The sequence below is a fragment of the Dermochelys coriacea genome, chromosome 2 (assembly GCF_009764565.3).
Source record: "Dermochelys coriacea isolate rDerCor1 chromosome 2, rDerCor1.pri.v4, whole genome shotgun sequence".
In the NCBI taxonomy this organism is placed as follows: Eukaryota; Metazoa; Chordata; order Testudines; family Dermochelyidae; genus Dermochelys; species Dermochelys coriacea.
This window is the reverse complement of record NC_050069.1, coordinates 224,005,652-224,024,231: the sequence shown is the minus strand read 5'-3', so window position 1 is coordinate 224,024,231 and position 18,580 is coordinate 224,005,652. Positions and strand designations below refer to the sequence as shown.

The following is an 18,580-nucleotide window of genomic DNA, read 5'->3' as shown; positions in this document are numbered from 1 at the left end:
TGTTTTTAATGGGACTAGGTGGGTGAGGTAATATCTTTTACTGGGGGAACTTCTGTTGTGAGAGAGACAAGCTCTGCAGCAGAGATCTGCTCTAAAGCTTGTCTCTCTCAGCAGCAAAGGTGGTCCAATAAAATATATCACTAAAAAACCCACCTCCCCACTCTAATATCTTGGGACCACCAGGACTACAACCATATTCCAAACAACATATTTTTAATAGGCAGGCATTGAATCGGGTCCCCCTGCCTTTTGTTTGAGCAATTGTGCTGCTTATGCAAAATGCTTTGCTTGGACAGGGGAGAATGGCAGTACAAAGGAAAGAGAAAAAGGAGGAGTCCTTGTGGCATCTTAGAGACTAACACATTTATTTGGGCATAAGCTTTCCTGGGCTAAAACCCACTTCATCGGATGCATGCAGTGGAAAATACAGTAGGAAGATATATATACACCGCTGCTGATAATAGCCCACCTTAATTGATTAGTTTCGTTACAGTTGGTATGGCAACACCCATTTTTTCATGTTCTCTGTGTATATATATCTTCCTACTGTATTTTCCACTGCATGCATCTGACGAAGTGGGTTTAAACCTAGGAAAGCTTATGCCCAAGTAAATTTGTTAGTCTCTAAGGTGCCACCAGTACTCCTCCTTTTAGTTTTTTTTTGTTTTTGTTTTGGGGGGTTTTGTTCTTGTTGTTGTTTCCTGATACAGACTAACTCTGTAACCACTCTGAAACCTGTCGCTGTACAAGGGAGAAAACAGAGAAAGAGAGCTGGAGAAGGGCGGAGGAGAGGGAGTTGATTGAAAAGCATTGCACTCCATTAACTGGAGTCACATCACACAGCTCTCCCCGCGGACTGGGCCACCCAACCTTTCCCATTCGCCTTTCCAGCAGAGAAAAGAAAGTCAGATGAATCAGGAGTTCCAAATGTTTACGGAGTGTTTTAATTTAACAAAAGGAAGAAACAATTCCAAGGGGAATTTCGTGGTCCTTTTCCAGACTGTGCTCTGCGAACCAGATCACTCTTGCTGCAACACTGTTATATGAGTCTATATGCCTGTCTTAACCGCCACCGCTTTCCTCCCCCAGCCTTGTCGTTCGGTACCACCATGAATTCGACACACGAAAAGGCCGGACATTTCCTTAGCAAATCTGCTTCCTCTCAAAGGATGTGTGTTCTAAATATGTCTGGCTTCTTCCTTGTGGAGAAAGTTTTCAGCACACACATCCTCTTCCCCAGAACAGCCAGCCCTCCTCTCTCCGCGCCTTGTTCTCTGCATTACACCCGTGACACTGCGCCTAAGTCGAACTCCGTGTTAATACCAGATTAAATACACTGGGATTTAAATGGATTAATCAGTGTTACCCGATTTCCCCCCAACCCCCTCCGTTACTGGCCGGCCAAGTTTACATAAAAGAGTTGATACCTATTTGTACAGCAAAGGCGAGAACTGAAGATTTGAATGGAGGAAGGGGAGGGAAAAGTAAATCGTTGTGCGTTGTTGTACCCATGTGTGCAATGCCTAGTGTAAACGTCCTCTCCGTCAGGGTGGGGGTCAAACTGCTGGGTTTGATCCGTTTAGGAAGCTTATGCTGCTGATTTAAAACCCAGGAGTCGCGGGTGTCAGTAGCTGGCTGGACTGGAGCACTCTGGGGAAGGTGCATGAGGGAGTTTATTGGAGAGGAAGTTGTTACTTCAGAGAATCGGGTCAATTTCGCCCGGGACAACAGTAAGTCATGCCCTCGGGGTGGGGAGGGGGCTCTTTCGCGAACCGCTGGGTCCCAGCATCTCCTCCGAGAGGGTAACTCGCTCCCCTTTTTACAACTAGAAAATGCCGGCGATCAATATAGAGGATCTGAGCGAAAAGGATAAACTGAAAATGGAAGTTGAGCAGCTCCGGAAAGAAGTGAAGTTGGAAAGACAACCGGTGAGTTTCCCCAGGCTGCCCCCGCCCCAGCCCCCTGAGAGCCTGCGGCTGAAATAGCCCCATCGCCCCGGGGAGGCAGATTGGAGATGAGGTCAGGCTGGGGCGTGAACAAGATCTTCAGCTCTCGAGTCTCCGGGGTTGGGGGGCGGGGGGGGGGCAGTTTGGAAGTTACTCTGCTTCTTTTCAGCCTTAGGTTCACAACAATGCCTAACATAACCTCTCAATGGTGAGCGCCGCAGTGCATCTCACAGCGCGGGGAAGGGTTTTCACGCCCCACTGAAGCGCTGACCCTCTTTAGGGGAGTGAAATGAGACCTGCAGATAGATGCCTGCGCGGTTAAATGAGCTGCTTAGTTTCGCCTCCTCGCAATGGCTCACTGACGGGAGGAAAGGCGCATAAGCGCGATCTCAGACCGGGGAAAGGATTTCAGCCCCCACGAGCTCTCCCTTCTTGCGAAAGCTGGAGGTGGGCATTGAAGTCTGTCTCAGCAACTGAAGGGATGAAACAGACATTGGGGCCTTGATGTCTTTGTGTCTTTTTAAAATATACTTAACGCGCAGTAACTTTAAGAGATTTTAGAGGAGTTTCTCGCTCCCCACGTAGTGTAGTTTCTGGTGACTGTACCTGCTACCTTCCGTCACAGAAATCGGAGCTAAAAACTTCTGAAAGCTATAGGAAGGAGGATCCAGACTTGTGGAGGTTAAATGTGAGTGACACAGCCTGAGACATGTCTCTATAATTGTAGAAAAAAGGAGGAAAACACATTAACAAGTTAATCATAGGGTGTTAGCGCTAAATTCGGTAGTCGCTGCTGCTAAAACCCAAGGGCTCAGCGAGGGTGTGGTGCAGTTGGCACAGGGCAGCTGAAACTGCTCTCTAAAGAGGAAATAAAGACAAGGGACCATTCAGACTTTTAAACTGTGGATAAAATATCCACTGTGTGCTGAACATTGGAATATGTGAGCTCAACCATGGGATTCCCCCTCGCCCCCACTGAATTTGATCGGAAATAGACATTTTGGAGATGTTCTAGAACACAAAATGATTTTGCTGGCTCCTAGAAACCAAGTCCTATCATTCAGAACAGCCTTGTTAATTAAAACAAAACTGTACAAGCCAGTGGTTCTCAGACTCTGGTCTTCAGAGTTCTTTCTGGTGGTTTGCAGGGCTACCAGGCCAGACCCAGAATGGCCTGGGAGCCTGGGAGGAATTCCCCAAAGTCTCTCCCTATTGTGAAGTGGTCCACAGAAGGACAAGAGAGAACAGTTGTCGGAGAACCCTGGTCCATAAGGGCCGATTCAAAAGTTAAAGGTCTTTTGTTGTTGTTGTTTCTGGTGATTCACCTTGTGAAGTAATATGCAGTCAACAAGGTGGGATGTATTTTACCATGCACGTTTTCTGGAGATGAACATTCTTGATCCCTAGATTTCGGATCTGCTCCTTTTCCTATTGGAGTCATTGACAAAACTCCTGTTCACTTCAGTGGGAGCATGATGGGGCCCTGAATTTAATCCCTGATCCTGCATCTCCTTAAGCAGCTGTATAACTTTATTCACACAATGTCAATGGGACTATCCATCTGAATAAAGTTACAGCCTGCAGGTTCAGGGACTTTGCTCAGAAACAAAATATTGATGTCAGAGGTATATTTTAGCCCATGAAATAGATGTCAGTGATTTTTATTAGAGTGATTATAGTTATTTATATTACAACAGAACCAAGAAGCTCCAATAGGATCCAGAGCCCCTTGCAATGTGTATAAATGCATAAGAATATCTGAGTCTTGCCTCAAAAACATTGAAGTGACTAAAAAACACTCCATAGGATGCACATAATCTAACATATTTAAAAAGAAAGGACATTATTGTCAATAAGCTGAGAGTCTGAGAAATTTAGGAGAAGGCATAGTCGGGAATCTCCATCATGCCAGCAGAGAGAGTGTCCCTCACCTTGATAGATGCTAAGGTTGCATTGTTATACATTCCAGTCTTTTATTTCCTGTCAATTACGTTTCCTATTATCCATATGCATAAATCACCATTTGACATGAGAATTTTGTGTGAGCCACATCCCCTACTCCTCTCATGGGCATAAGCAAATATGCCGATCAAAGTCCCCTTGACTTCAACCGAATGCAAAAATTCAGCATTTTGACATGATGTAGTGAGGAAATTTCCTTTAAAATAATCTCCCTCGGTGAATAAAAATATACAGATTCATACTCAAGAGAAATTTTTCTCATAAGCAAAAGAATCCTCCTCTTCAAGATCCAAACAAACTAAGCCCCCAATCCTGCAAGTGCTTTCACACATGCTTTACCACCATGAATAGTCCCATCTGAAATCAATGGATCTGCTCACAGTAGTAAAGCTAAGTATGTGCATAAGAGTTTGCAGGATGGGATTCAAGTTTTTAACCATTGGCCCTATGTTCCTCCCTGCTGTGACTTAGTCATAGGTTATGGGTAATTAGATCTTATTTGATACACTTAATGGCCAGTGGCAAACTTTGGTTCTTTCTTATGGCCTAAGGCTTAACTTTTCGTAATCCATTGGCAGGGGTGCTGGAACAATTTGTATAGTGGGGGTGCTGAGAATCGTTGAACCAAACTGTAAACCCTGTATATGATGAAAACCACTTCAAGCCAGAGGTGCAGCACCCGCAGCATCCCCCTACTTCCAGCAGCTATGTCCATTAGAATCTCTCTATTGTAAGTAGGCCAGATGTATTGATTCTGTTATCATGACTATTCTACTTCTGTTTCTATTATCTATAAGTTCTTATACCATATTCATCATCATAATAGCTGAACATCTTCCGGTAGTCACTATGCACCTATCATTTGTTGCTTGTTTCCTCATCCTCTTTCCTTTGGTGAGAGAAACGTGTTATGGAGTGTCTTATTTTGGTAGGTTTTGTTTTGTTTGTTTGAGCAAAACACAGTAAATGAGGCAGAGGAAGTGCCCAAATCCATTAAAAATGGGAAGAATAGCCACTGTGTCAAGTTTTCCCCTTCCCAGAAACAATAGAAGCCCCTTCCTGGGGACTCCTCCTAACTGTGACTCTGCAGAGCTCTCTTGGAAATGGGAGGGGGAAGAGCTGGGAAGAAGAAACTCTATTCAGAATGCAGTCCTCAAACATTCCAGATATCTAAGGCATCAGGAACAAGTTGCTGCTTCTGTAGGTGAATCCATGTTGCTCCAGGGAAGAGGCAATCAGGCACAATGAGGGATACATAAACAAAGGGGATCTCCAGAATCTGTGGGACTTGCCATAGGGTCTGGAGACTGAACCCCGGCCTTCTCTGTAGGGTTTCAAATCTCTCTCCCTTGGGAGAGCACAGAACATAGACATTTCTCGAGGACAGGGGTTCTCAACCTTTTTCTTTCTGAGGCCTCTCCTCTCCCCTGCATGCTATAAAAATTCCATGACCCCCTGTGCCACAATAACTGGTTTTCTGCTGCATACAAAAGTCAGAGCCCGCATTAGTGGGTAGCAAGCAGGGCAATTGATTAAGATTAATGATTCGGGGTATGGAACGGCTTCCATATGAGGAGAGATTAATAAGACGGCCACTTTTCAGCTTGGAAAAGAGACAAATAAGGGGGGATATGATTTAGGTGTATAAAATCATGACTGGTATTGAGAAAGTAAATAAGGAAGTGTTACTTACTCCTTCTCATAACACAAGAACTAGGGGGTCATCAAATGAAATTAATAGGCAGCAGGTTTAAAATAAAAGGAAGTCTTTCTTTACACAACACACAGTCAGCCTATGGAACTCTTTGCCAGAGGATGCTGTGAAGGCCAAGGCTACAAAATGGTTCAAAAAAGAATTAGATAAATGAATGGAGGATAGGTCCATCAATGGCTATTAGCCAGGATGGGCAGGGATGGTGTTCCTAGCCTCCGTTTGCCAGAAACTGGAAATGGGCAACAGGGCATGGCTCACTTGAGGATTACCTGATCTGTTCATTCCCTCTGGGGCATCAGGCATTGGCCATTGTCGGAAGACAGAATACTGGGCTAGATGGACCTTTAGTCTAACCCAGTAAGGCCATTCTTATGTTCTTGTGCCACAGGGACCCTGCAAATCTACATCACTCAGGCTTCGGCTTCCTCCCCGGGTGACGGAGCTCAGGGCCCTGGGCTTCAGCCCAGTGCGGTGGGGCTTCAGCTTTCTGCCCTGGGCCCCGGCAAGTCTAATGCTGGCCCTACTTGGCAGACCCCCTGAAGCCTGCCCGCAGCCCCTCCGGGTGACATGGACCACTGCTCTAGGAGTTTCTCCCCTTCTGTGGCTCTCTAAATAGGAAGGGAGACTATAGTCCCATGTTAGCACGTTACTTTGCTCTGAATTTGTCACAAAATATCACATAGCATATTACAGTAGATGCTCATGAGTAGGAGTATATGGTGCTCTTTTGTTATGTTGCTCCTAAGCGGCTGTTGTTGTTATGAGGAGTGTCAACAATTCACAGTCGGGAAAGCATTTCCAGGGGAAATGTTGCTCATAAGGGGAGGTTGCTCTTACAAAGTGTTGCCACAAACAAGTGTCTACTGGAGAACCACTGTATGCTTGAAAGGACAATGTCAATGTGTTTTTCATAATTTTCAGGATGTTATCCGAACTGCTGTTTATAACAAACCTTTGTAACCGACAGGTGAAATGTGCTTCCTTGTTGAATTTGTTGTCTTCCATTCAACATGTTTGTTATTGTAGGACTGCACCTTGGCTGTTGGTTTTTGTTATAATAGAAAAAAGGCTACTGAAGCATTTGTTTGGAAAAATGTGAAATGTTACATTGAGTTTGGGTTCAAATTCTACTGATTCTGCAGCAATTGCATATGAGTACCATTGAAATAATATGAGTTTTTGTGACCCTAATTTAATTAAATTATTAGGTTTTAGTTTTTTATTTTTTAATTAGCGGAGGTTTTTTATGCACAGTATCTGCAGGACTAGGCTGTGTATCATCCCTACGATGATATAGTGTATGTTTTCACACAGAAGCGTATGTGGATGTGTGATGCAACATTAAGCTATTGCTTGCAGATTTTTTTAAAAATACATCTTAGCCAACATTTTCAAAGGTGACTATTGATTTTGGAGTGCAACTTGAGATACTTTTAAAAGCCTGATTTTCAGAAGGAGAACGCTCAGTATTTTCTGAAAAAGAGGCTCCTAAAAGGTATCTCAAGTTGGACACCAAAGTATTGATGCGTCCAGACTTACTAGTCACTTTTGAAAAATATGACCTTTACTTCTTTTGCCAATAAATATGAAACACATGCTTGGGAGGGGAACAAACAGCTCACCAAATAAACCATTTATTGACTGGTTCAGAAGAAAAAAAATACATTTTACAAAACAGTCGTGGGAATAAAAAGAAAAGAAACTTGACCTTTAACATCCCTTCAGTTTTAATAATGTTAGAGATTATTATAAACACAAGTAAATGTTTGTTTTTCTTTTAAATTTAGGGCCAGATTTTGGAAGTGCTCAGTGATCGCATGTGGCGCACTTGCAGCCTCAGGTCCTTTACATATAACGTACATATGAGAAGGAGAAAAAGAATGTTATGAAGTGAACGTTGTCTTTATAGTCTACTGGGAAATGGGATTGCTATGTATAAAGCAGAACCTTACTTCTTCTTTTATTTAAGGTGTCCAAATGTTCTGAAGAGATAAAGAACTACATTGAAGAAAGATCTGCAGAGGATCCTTTGGTCAAGGGTATTCCTGAAGACAGGAATCCCTTTAAAGAGAAAGGAGGCTGCGTCATTGCATGAAAGAAAAGTTTCCTGCAATTGGAACATACATTATTGTACCTTTAGTGTATAACTAGTTTGTCCTCAGTTCCATGGGTCCTTGTTGAAGGAGTACTGTCGATGGATTAAAACCAACCACCTTGAATGAGACTCTTGTTTATCTCTTTATCATTGTGTATGATCTAATTATATCTCACTACTCGATAATATTCTCAATTGTATTCTAAATATTGTTCCCCAGAGGGGACAGATACTTGCTTACTGTACTAATGGGCATTCGCGCGTAGTGTCTGTTTAGCGTGTTCTCTCTTGACTCTTGCGTTTACTAGCTCGCTTTAATAAAAACTCTTGCGTCTACCAACGCTTTGGTGGTCCTTTAGATAAGGATATGCAAAGAACGTGAGCAAACGTTTGCATTTCGTTGCCTGATGCGCGTGGCACCCCCTGAACCACCCAGCCCCTAGAACAAGAACTACTTCGGGGCTACGTGAAGGCGGGACAATCGAGTGGTTTAAAAGTCTCATTGAACTAAACCGAACAAAGGGAAGAGAAAAATCTGTCACCCCTACAGTCAAACGAGCGGAGCAGCAGGCCGAGGCCCCTCGCAGTCAGGCGCACGGGCAGGGGGCTGTCTGCAGCGCCTTTCGCAGCAGCGGAAGCTTCCCGGGAACAGCGTGTGACCCCGCAGCCGCCTGCGCTTGCTCAGGGCTGCAGCCTGCGAGCTACAGGGTCACGCGCCGGGCCCGCCAAGGAACGCGCCGAGCAGGTGCAGGGCAGGGGACTCCGGGCTGCGCCCCCGCCTCGCTCCTGGCGGCAGGCGCGGGGCGGGGAGCGGCTGCCGCTGCCGCGCATGTGCGTCGCTCCCTCCAGTCCCGTGCCGCCCCCGCCATGGCTCGGAGCTGGCGCGGCCTCCTGGCGCGCGGGGAGTGGGGCCAGTGGAGGCCTGGGCTGTCCCGCCCCGCTCGGGCCCCGCTGCGCGCGGGCAGCTCGAGCCGCGGCCCCGGAGCCGCCGGGGAAGGAGCCCCCCTGCTGTACTCGCGGGAGCATTACGCCTTGAGGGCGTCTCTGCGGAAGGTACCAGCCTGCCCTGCGGCGCGGCTGGGGGGCGGGTCCCCGCGTCGCTCGGGCCCGAGGGAGCCTGGCACTTCGCAGCCCGAGCTCGCTTTGCTCCTGCGGTGCCCGGGCCCAGGTGCCCTCGGGCTGAGACCCGGGCGAGGCCGCAGTTGCTTTCCCGCTCCCTGTGCCCCGGCTCTGCCCACCCCCGATCCAGCTGTGTCGGTGCGATGCCCCTCGCCGCCCTGCCAGCGTCTCCCAAGCGCGCCAGCGCAGTGTGCTCAGCCGTGACTGCCGCCTGATGGCTCGGGAGCCCTGGCGGTGACCTCGCCCAGGACGGGGAAGGCAGATTCAGCCCATGAAAAGTATGGTTGCAGAGAATACTAGAGTATTCTAGTATTACTACTAGTAATACTACTACTAGAGTACAGAGCTGAGAACCAGGGTTAATGACCTGTGTAGAAGAGTGTATTGCCAAGTCACATGGTCCTGACAGCCTGATATCTATACCCATATCACAAGTAGAAGCTTGAACCACTTTTTCTACACTATGACCTCCAAGGCATAACTGTGATAATCGTTAAGGGTTCATGATGGGAGGAGGCATTATGTAGGGCTGAAACTCAGGCACTGTTCCTTTGCACTGTATAGGTGAAACGGGTCCATCTTATGCTATGATTCCTGCCAGTGGGTGATATTTCACTTCACTTGGGATTTTGTGCATTACTAGATGAGTTTAACCTTTCCAAATTTCTTTTATTTCTTAGTTCAGTGGGGGGAAAGACACTTGATTCACAATGTTTATTTTTCTTTCATTTTAAAATTGCAACTTATGCTTCTCATGCTCAAACAAGATGTACTATTGTCTCATTAGTTTAAAGGATGTTTAATTAATGTGTTGATAAACATGAATAATGTTAGGCCTCTTCCCTCGAGCTTTGTATATATATGTGTTCCTTGTGTATATTCTGCTGTGCCTTGATTTTCTATTCACATAAAGGAAAGATTTCTATGTCTTGATTAGTTTGTTAATCCAAACGTTAATATTATTCACTTAGACTGAACCCCTGGATCCTGCACAAAGCCAGAGTAAATTGTCTGTACCTTGGATGAGGAACCCTCCCCAATCTGTGAAGTGACAGCAGAGTAATTCTGTAGCTGCTCCCGCAGCCTTAGGTTTGCAGAGATCCTGGCTGCAGATGGGGGGGTTTGACCTGTGTACCTGAGAAGTCACAGATTCACTAACTTCCTTGGACAACATACTCCTCTCCACACACACTAGCGCACAGGGAGGCACATGAAGAGCTAGGTTTTGTGGTGTACAGAGGCTACAGAACTATTGCATTTGTCTCTTCATGTGTCGGGGAACTGCACCATTTCCACTTTGTTCTGGGGCTGTAGGAGTGTGTATGTGCTTAGGGACTAGGCTTTGTCTCTTATTTAATAGAAAATATCACCAGCTATTATGCTTGGCAACTCTAAAACTTAAAACAAATTAAATACCTGAATACAGAGAGGAAGCATGGTCTTGTGCCCAAGGCTTCTCCGAACAAATTTTTTGATGGCCTCATAGTGCGGCCACCAACTCTCACTAGTGACTGCATTGACAGTTTTTCCTAAAATACTTAATTAACTTTAGGAAAACAAATTAAAAATGCACAGATTCACATCCAGGTCATTGTAATTTATATTTGTAGGGTTTTTTGGCAGACTCAGTAACAAAAATAATGCTGCCTCCCCCTCACTACCACCCTCCTCCCCCCATGCAGGGCTTAGTGGGTCCTGGGGCTTGCTGTGAAAAGTGATATGTGTATATTTGTTAATATCACAGCATACTTTAGCTACTTGGGAGGCTATGATAACTAATATTAACAAACATACAAGTATCGCTTTTCACAGATAGCTCGAAGTCTGCTGTGAAAAGTGATACTTGCATGTTTGTTAATATCACATTTCTCAGCAAGCCCCAGGACCCATTGAGCCCTGGATGGGGGGGCCGAAAGGGAGGCAGCGGGGGCCAGAGTCAGTGGTGGGATGGAGCGGGCCTGGGGGAGGAAGCAGGGGCCTGGGGAAATGTGGGGGATGGATGCAAGGCCAGGAAGGCAGCGGGTCCAGGGGTGGTGGATACAGGGCTGTGGGAGGTAGCAGCAAGGGCCATGGGCGGTGTGGGTGGGTGATGAGCCCCACTGTCGCGTGGCCAGAGCCAGGGCCTGGTATCTGCTGCCATGCAGCCAGGACTGGGGCTCAGTGCCCACAGCCAGAACCTGGAGACGGGGACAGGAACTGTGTGGCTGGAGCCAGGGATTGGAACCTGCTGCCATGCAGCCGGAGCTGTAGGTCAGTGCCCAAGCCCAGTGCCTGCTGCTGCATGACCAGAGCCTGGAGCTGGGTGCTGGAGCCCAGGGGCACATGGCTGGAGCCAGGAGTCAGTGCCCAGTGGTTGGTGGGCGGAGCCCAGTAACAGAGCTGTGGGTTACTGCCTTCTGCTGTGCAGCTGGGGCAGGAGATCAGCATGAGGGGCTAGGTCCACGTGGCTGGAGCCCGGGGCCAGGCCCTGTCACCGCACGGCCAGAACTGGGGGCCAGAGACCGACTGAAGCTCCATGTCCGAAGTCGGGGGTCAGCACCTGCTGCCCCGCGGCCAGAGCCCCACAGTTAGAGCCTGCTGCCATGCGGCTGGGGGTTGGTGCCTGCATGGCCTGGGACTGGAGTTGGGGGCCAGTGCCTGCTGCCATGCAGCTGGAATCAGGGGCTGAAGGGGCTGAAGCTCTGCAGGTGGAGGTTAGGGTGACGTGGCCAGAGCCGGGGAGGGGGGGGTTCAGTTGGAGCCCGGGGCTGCACGGCCAGGTTCCTGAAGTCCCACCACTGGAGCCTGCTGCCCAAACCCTCTGTCCAATGTGGGTCAAGAACTCCCCTTGTTTCTGCAACGTGTCCCTCTCTCTCCCGAGGCAGTGCAGGGTGCGTATCCAGGAACAACAAGGAGGAAGTTGGAGGGACCGATGCTTTGCTTGTGTCCCCATCACCACCCAGGAGGCTGTTGTGGCTGCACGAAAAGCCCCTAGTGGTTGCATGTGGCCACAGTGGCAGCATTTGAAAAACACTGGTCTAGTGGGCACTAGTTTAGGATTTGGGAGACCTGGGTTCAATTCCCACTACATATCTCCTGTGCAGCATAGCCTCGCTCTACCTCAGTTTTCCCTCTGTAAAATGGGGATAATAGCACTTAACTACTGAATAGGGGAGTTGTGGGGATAAACACAATGATTGTGCTCAGATGCTACAGTACAGGGGTGGCCAACCTGAGCCTGAGAAGGAGCCAGGATTTAACAATGTACATTGCCAAAGGGCCACAGTAATAAGTCAGCAGCCTCGCATCAACTCCCCCACCCTGATCCCAGCATCTCCCACCCACTGGATCCCCGCCAATCAGCGCCTGACAGTCAGCTGTTTCATGGAGTGCAGTAGGCTCTGGGGGGGTCAGGGGGAAAAGCAAAGGCACTGCAGGCTCAGGGGAGGGTGCGGGAAGGGGTGGGGTGGAGTGGGGGCAGGGGTCTGTGGCAGAGCCAGGGGTTGAGCAGTGAGCACCCCCTGGCATATTGGAAAGTTGGCGCCTATAGAAGGAGCCGTATATTAACTTCTGAACAGCATATGTGGCTCAGGTTGGCCACCCCTGCTACAGTAGCTTGGGGCAATATGTGTATTTTTGATAGATGACTGTATTGCACAAGAAATTATATTAAGATAATATTTTATTTTACAGGCCAATTCTATAGCATATACATAACTCCTAGAATGAGGACTTGATTACACATGAAAATGTCATTCATTTAACTTTAATCCATTTTTAAACTGCTGTAGTTAAGCTTGTACAAAACCCCTTGTAAATACTCTTATTATATTTAAAGAATGATTTATTTTGGTTTAGCTTAAACCTGTTCTCAGTTGATTTAAGCTAGACCAAGTCTACACTACAGGGAGTATAGCGGCGTAGCTACTGTGCTCTACCTATGCTGGCATAACCCCATAGCATAGACAGAGCCTACAGCTTCGGAAGGGGCTTTTCAGTCACTGTAGGAACTCCACCTCTGTGACAGATGGAAACATTCTTCCATAGACCTAGTTGTTTCTACTGTGGGGATTAGCTCAGCATAGCTATGTTGCTCAGGAGTATGGATTTTTCACACTCCTAAGCACTGAAGCTATGTCAGCCAAGTTTTAAGTGTAGAGCTGACTCTAACCTGCAATAAGTCACTCTTAAAGTAAAATAAGAGTGGTCACATAATCATTTGCACCTGTTTAAAATTACATTTGTAGTTTAACTGATGTAACTTTCTCCTGGGTAGATATACGCTAACACAAGCACAGGAGAAGTTACAGAAATAATTATTTGGATTCCATTACTCCGAAATCCTTATTTTGTGTTTCCATTCTTTTTTTCTCTGTAATCTGTTGGGTTAAAAATATAACTCTATCTATAATTTTCCAATTGTTTGCGCATGAAGAGGAAGAGACTCATGTAATTCCAGGGAGCTGTTTTCAGCAGGGATATTGAAATTGTCATGTGAGTAGTTTCCTTTACTACTTTTTAGGTCACCACCCTTCCTCTTGGAAATCTCTGAGAAGTAACTTTTTTTCTCTATTGTAAAAGGTTATAGTGCAAGAGTATTCAGCAGCTTGTTGAAATGGAGATTGATTACATTCAAATGTAATGTAGAGGAAACAAATTCTTAATCTGTTGTATATAAACTCTGCATTTTTCTTTTTTTCTTTTGTCTTGGCAATGGGAATGAGGGCTCTCGGACATGAACCTGTGCAATTCTCCATACATGTGTGGCCAGAGCCTCATTCGGTGTAAATCAGCTTCCCATTTATGCCACCTGAGGATCTGGTCCAATTACTCTTATCCCATGCTTGCTGAAATACTATAATGGGGATATTGGAATAAAGAAGACACAAGACCATGTCCTTTGGATGATAGTTGGTCTTGGTTTATATCCCCATAGCAAAGCTACAAATCAATATGGTGACCACTTTTTGTCTAAGATTCTATATTTAGTATAGTTAAGGCCCTGTGTATTCTCCAGCACACTGAACCTACATTTGGCACCCGGAAACCCCCTGATTTTACCACCACCACAACAGCGAAATCTGTAACAAAATGACAAGAAGAAATGGATATAAACTGGCAATGAAAAAGTTTAGTCTTGAAATTAGACGAAGGTTTTTAACTGTCGGAGGAGTGAAATTCTGGAACAGCCTTCCAAGGAGAGCAGTGAGTGCAAAAACCCTAACTGTCTTCAAGACTGAGCTTGATAAGTTCATGGCAGGGATGGTATGATGAGACTGCCTACAATGACACGTATATCTGAGACTGCTAATAGCAGATATCCCCAATGGCTAGTGATGGACACTAGATGGGAAGGACTCTGAATTATGACAGAGAATTCTTTCCCAGGTATCCTCTGAAATGTTCAGGGTCCCGCTGACCGTCATATTTGGAGTTGGGAAGGAATTTTCCCCCATGGCAGATTGGCAGAGACTCTGGAGGTTTTTCACCTTCCTCTGCAGCAAGGGGCATGTGTCACTTGTAAGTTTAAACAAGTGTAAATGGTAAATTCTCTGTAACTTGAAGTCTTTAAATCATAACTTCAGGTCTTTGGTAACTCAGCCAGAGGTTGTGGGTCTATTACAGGAGGGGGTGGGTGTGGTTCTGTGGCCTGCAATGTGCAGGAGGTCAGAAGAGATGATCATGATGGTCCCTTCTGGTTTTCAAGTCTGAGACATTTCCCTCGTGTAAAAATTTAAAGCATATAAGAAAAGTTTTCAGTGCAGTAAATATTAGAGAGCATGATCCTTTGAGAGGATGAACACTTTCTGCAAAATACAGCATGCCCTCAATTCCCAATGAAACCACTTGAATGAAGTTGGTTGATTTATCTTTGTCACATTCCCTACATCCATAGGGCAGCAGCAGAAGAGAAAAGTGTATTGTTCTGATAATTACAAATACTGTATATCATTTCAGAATAAGCTTTTCATAGCTTAGCCACTAGCAAACTGAGGGGGAGGTGACAGGTTACTATCTAGTCCTGGGGATAACAGGTGCTACCCACTGATCATATTATTTAGTGGGAGGATGTTAAATTATTGAAGGAAGGAAAGTGCATCAGCAGGGAAATACATGATTTGGGCTTGAGATTTTTAAAAACGTAGTCTACAACAGGGGTTCCCAAACTTGGTTTGCAGCTTGTTCAGGATAAGCACCTGGTGGGTTGCGAGACGCTTTGTTTACCTGAGCGTCCGCAGGTATGGCCGCTCGCAGCTCCCAGTGGCCCTGGTTCGCCATTCCTGGCCAATGGAGCTGCAGGAAGCGGCGTGGGCCAGGCCACTGCTTCCCGCAGCTCCCATTGGCTGGGAACGACAAACCACAGCCACAGGGAACTTTGAGCAGCTGTACCCGTGGACGCTCAGGTAAACAAAGCATCTCACAGCCCGCCAGTGGCTTACCCTGAACAAGCCGCAAACCAAGTTTGGGAACCCCTGGTCTACAATCATATTTCCTTTCATTAAAACCTGCAGGAGGAAATGGATTCAGAACACTAAGCATGGGGAGCTTCACCCATTGTGCACTGAATGTTCTTCTAAATAGGGGAAGTTCAATCTTGCAGAGAGGTTGGGCACAAACTACATGGAATCCAGCATTCCCAAGGAAAGCATATAATATACCCACAGATCCTGTGCTCCACTTCCTCCTCTTTTCTCTGATTGCAGTATTATGTAAGTATTTTGGGGACAAATCCTCAGTTGATTTAAATCAATATACTAGACAATACTTTGATAGAGAGAAAGCTTTCATGTCAGATCTTGTAGCTGGGAGGGGCAGTAGTGTTACCTATATGTAACAAAAAGTATCATCCAATATAGTGAGTGCCAGAGCAAAGAATTGTTTTAACTTTTAAACTATATTTCAGTGATAAGAGTGAAAAATAAAATAAGTTTCAGCATGATGTGTTAAGGCTTCAAGAAGATTTCTCTGTGTGTGATTATCAGACTGATGTCACCAGTATCATCTGACACTGAAATGATTAACTTGTAGTCAAAATGCAATAATGGCAATTTTGTGAGCAGGATCATGCCTTCTGTTTTGCTCAGGCTCAAAGTATGTTACACAAATCTAAGATGACTTCAGCTCTATATTCAAATACTAGATTAATTATTCCTGTTATTCACAGGAGAATAACTTCCCACTGACTTCAGGGAGCATCCCCCATAAGAGGTTAGGCCCAAAAATTGTATTTGTGCTTCAGAGCTAGCTATTATATCATGCTGCTTGTCTTCAGTAGCACGTCTGACTAAACTGGACTATATACTGGCACACTTTTGACAGCTAAAAGTTGTGTCTGAAAAAGCGGTGTGTGAGTGTCTGTGATTAATTTAGATTCTTGCAAGAGTGTATCAGAAAATATAAGATTGATGCTTGGTTCTGTTTTAAGCATTTTTGTGTGGAAATGTATGATTATTGTTTTTATCAGTATGTGTCTTTCCTCCCATTTCTCCTGTTCCCAAGGCACTCTGTCTCTGAGGTTGGCCTTGCTCTAGATTTTAGGACTTTCTGTGGGTTTTGGTTTCTTTGTTTTTTATGTTTCCCTCTGGCTCATGATTTTTAAAAATGCTTTCAGTGCCTATTGTAGTTGGTCCTCAGGGAGAAATAAATGTTTATGGATTGCATAAAAGTATTTTCATAGAAAGTAGTGCTCACACCTGTTTCATATCATTATGCCTGCCAAACTGGTAGATTTAAAGAACAATTACATATTTATTTCAGAATATAACATAAATTATCTGGACTAATTTTTGGTGACTAACACTGTTAAGTCCAAGTACCACTGTGAGATCTATCTTCAGTAAGGTACATTTGTCAAGGTTCCTTCCCCACTCTGAACTCTAGGGTACAGATGCGGGGACCTGCATGAAAACCCCCTAAGCTTATTTTTACCAGCTTAGGTTAAAACTTCCCCAAGGTACAAACTATTTTACCTTTTGCCCTTGGACTTTATTGCTGCCACCACCAAGCGTCTAACAAATATATAACAGGGAAAGAGCCCTCTTGGAAACATCTTTCCCCCCAAAATCCTCCCCAAACCCTACACCCCCTTTCCTGGGGAAGGCTTGATAAAAATCCTCACCAATTTGCACAGGTGAACACAGACCCAAACCCTTGGATCTTAAAAACAATGAAATAGCAATCAGGTTCTTAAAAGAAGAATCTTAATTGAAGAAAAAGTAAAAGAATCACCTCTGTAAAATCAGGATGGTAAATACCTTACAGGGTAATCAGATTCAAAACATAGAGAATCCCTCTAGGCAAAACCTTAAGTTGCAAAAAGACACAAAAACAGGAATATACATTCCATTCAGCACAACTTATTTTATCAGCCATTTAAACAAAACAGAATCTAACGCATATCTAGCTAGATTACTTACTAAGTTCTAAGACTCCATTCCTTTTCTGTTCCCGCCAAAAGCATCACACAGACAAAGAGACCCTTTGTTTTCCCCCCCTCCAGCTTTGAAAGTCTCCTCATTGGTCATTTTGATCAGGTGCCAGCGAGGTTATCCTAGCTTCTTAACCCTTTACAGGTGAAAGGGTTTTTCCTCTGGCCAGGAGGGATTTTAAAGGTGTTTACCCTTCCCTTTATATTTATGACAACATTCTTTAATAATTGGGGTAGGATCCCAGGCTAAAACAGGAAAAGAACAAGTTAAGAATTACTTACACAAGTTAGATGTCTTCAAGTCAGCAGGGCCTGATGAAGTCCATCCTAAAATGCTTAAAGAACTGGCTGAAGAGATCTCTGAACCATTAGCAATTATCTTTGAGAACTTGTGGAGAACAGGAGAAATACCTGAGGACAGGAAAAGGGCAAATATAGTACCTATCATTAAAAAAGTAAATAAGGACAACCCAGGGAATTATAGACCTGTTAGCTTAACTTCAGTACCTGGAAAGATAATGTAGTGAATAATCAAAGCCATCAATTTGTAAGCACCTATAAGAAAATAAGGTGATGATGAGTAACAGTCAATGTGGATTTGTTGAGAACAAATCATGTGAAACCAAACTAATATCCTTCTTTGACTGGGTAACAAGCCTTGTGGATGTGGGGAAGCAGTAGATGTGATATATCTTGACTTTAGTAAGGCTTTTGTTATCTCACATGACCTTCTCATAAACAAACTAGAGAAATATAGCCTAGACCAGGGGGCGGGCAACCTATGGCACGCGTGCCAAAGATGGCACGCAAGCCAATTTTTAATGGCATGCTGCTGTCTGCCGGGGACCCTGGCAGACAGCAGCGTGCCATTAAATATCCTTCCTGGCCCGGCCCACTCTTCTTAACCCACCGTTCTCTCCTTGCAGGGAAGGCAAGCTTCCCCTTCCCCCCGCCTTTTCCCCCAGCATGCTGGGTTCCTGCCCCTCCTTCTCTCCCTCCCTGCAGCCGATCAGCTGACGGCCCTTGCTATGGAGGGGGAGAAGTAAAAGCGGGGGAGAGGGAAAAGCGGAGCTGCAGCGCGCGCTCTGCTCCGGGGACCTTGGGGAAGGGGTGGAATCAGGGCATATCCCTTCCAGCCCCCTGCTGTGAGCCGCTCAGGGCAGGGGGCTGGGAACACCCCCACGACCCCAGGTCACACCCGCACCCCTCTGCCCTGACCTTGAACCCCTCAGACCCCCAAGTCCACTGTCCTGACCCCTGAACCCTCCTCACACACACCCAGCCCTCTGCCTGCACCCCTCCCACACCCCAGCCCCATGCCCTGACTCCGACACCCC

The 18,580-nt window shown here is 45.7% G+C and overlaps 2 protein-coding genes across 5 annotated transcripts in view; both read left to right on the top strand.

The window, feature by feature from the left end:
• The first annotated feature begins 1,212 nt into the window (after positions 1-1,212).
• Positions 1,213-8,053, top strand: LOC119851030 (guanine nucleotide-binding protein G(I)/G(S)/G(O) subunit gamma-11). 3 transcript variants are annotated; one of them, XM_043509294.1, is made up of 3 exons: positions 1,213-1,457; positions 1,826-1,928; positions 7,592-8,053. In XM_043509294.1, exons 2-3 carry the CDS (start codon positions 1,833-1,835, stop codon positions 7,715-7,717), a joined length of 222 nt encoding a protein of 73 aa, XP_043365229.1. In that variant the 5' UTR covers positions 1,213-1,457; positions 1,826-1,832; the 3' UTR covers positions 7,718-8,053. The 3 variants fall into 3 exon arrangements, with proteins under 3 accessions (XP_043365229.1, XP_038246117.1, XP_043365227.1); XM_038390189.2 differs by lacking the exon at positions 1,213-1,457 and adding an exon at positions 1,481-1,730 and having other exon boundaries at positions 1,830-1,928; XM_043509292.1 differs by lacking the exon at positions 1,213-1,457 and adding an exon at positions 1,486-1,730.
• A 90-nt stretch (positions 8,054-8,143) lies between these two features.
• LOC119851029 (probable acyl-CoA dehydrogenase 6) overlaps positions 8,144-18,580 on the top strand; it is a 145,797-nt gene continuing 135,360 nt past the window's right edge. Inside the window, exon 1 of one of the 2 annotated variants that reach the window (XM_043509291.1) lies at positions 8,144-8,770. In XM_043509291.1, the coding sequence (XP_043365226.1) occupies positions 8,585-8,770 (186 nt within the window). In that variant the 5' untranslated portion in view covers positions 8,144-8,584. The remainder of the gene's footprint in view (positions 8,771-18,580) is intronic. The other variant, XM_038390188.2, reaches the window with a different exon arrangement.

Coding starts and splice junctions, on each gene's coding strand:
- LOC119851030 (XM_043509294.1), top strand. CDS start 1,833: ATGCCGGCGATCAATATAGAGGATCTGAGCGAAAAGGATAAACTGAAA. Junction 1,929..7,591: donor TGAAGTTGGAAAGACAACCG/GTGAGTTTCCCC, acceptor CTTTTATTTAAG/GTGTCCAAATGTTCTGAAGA.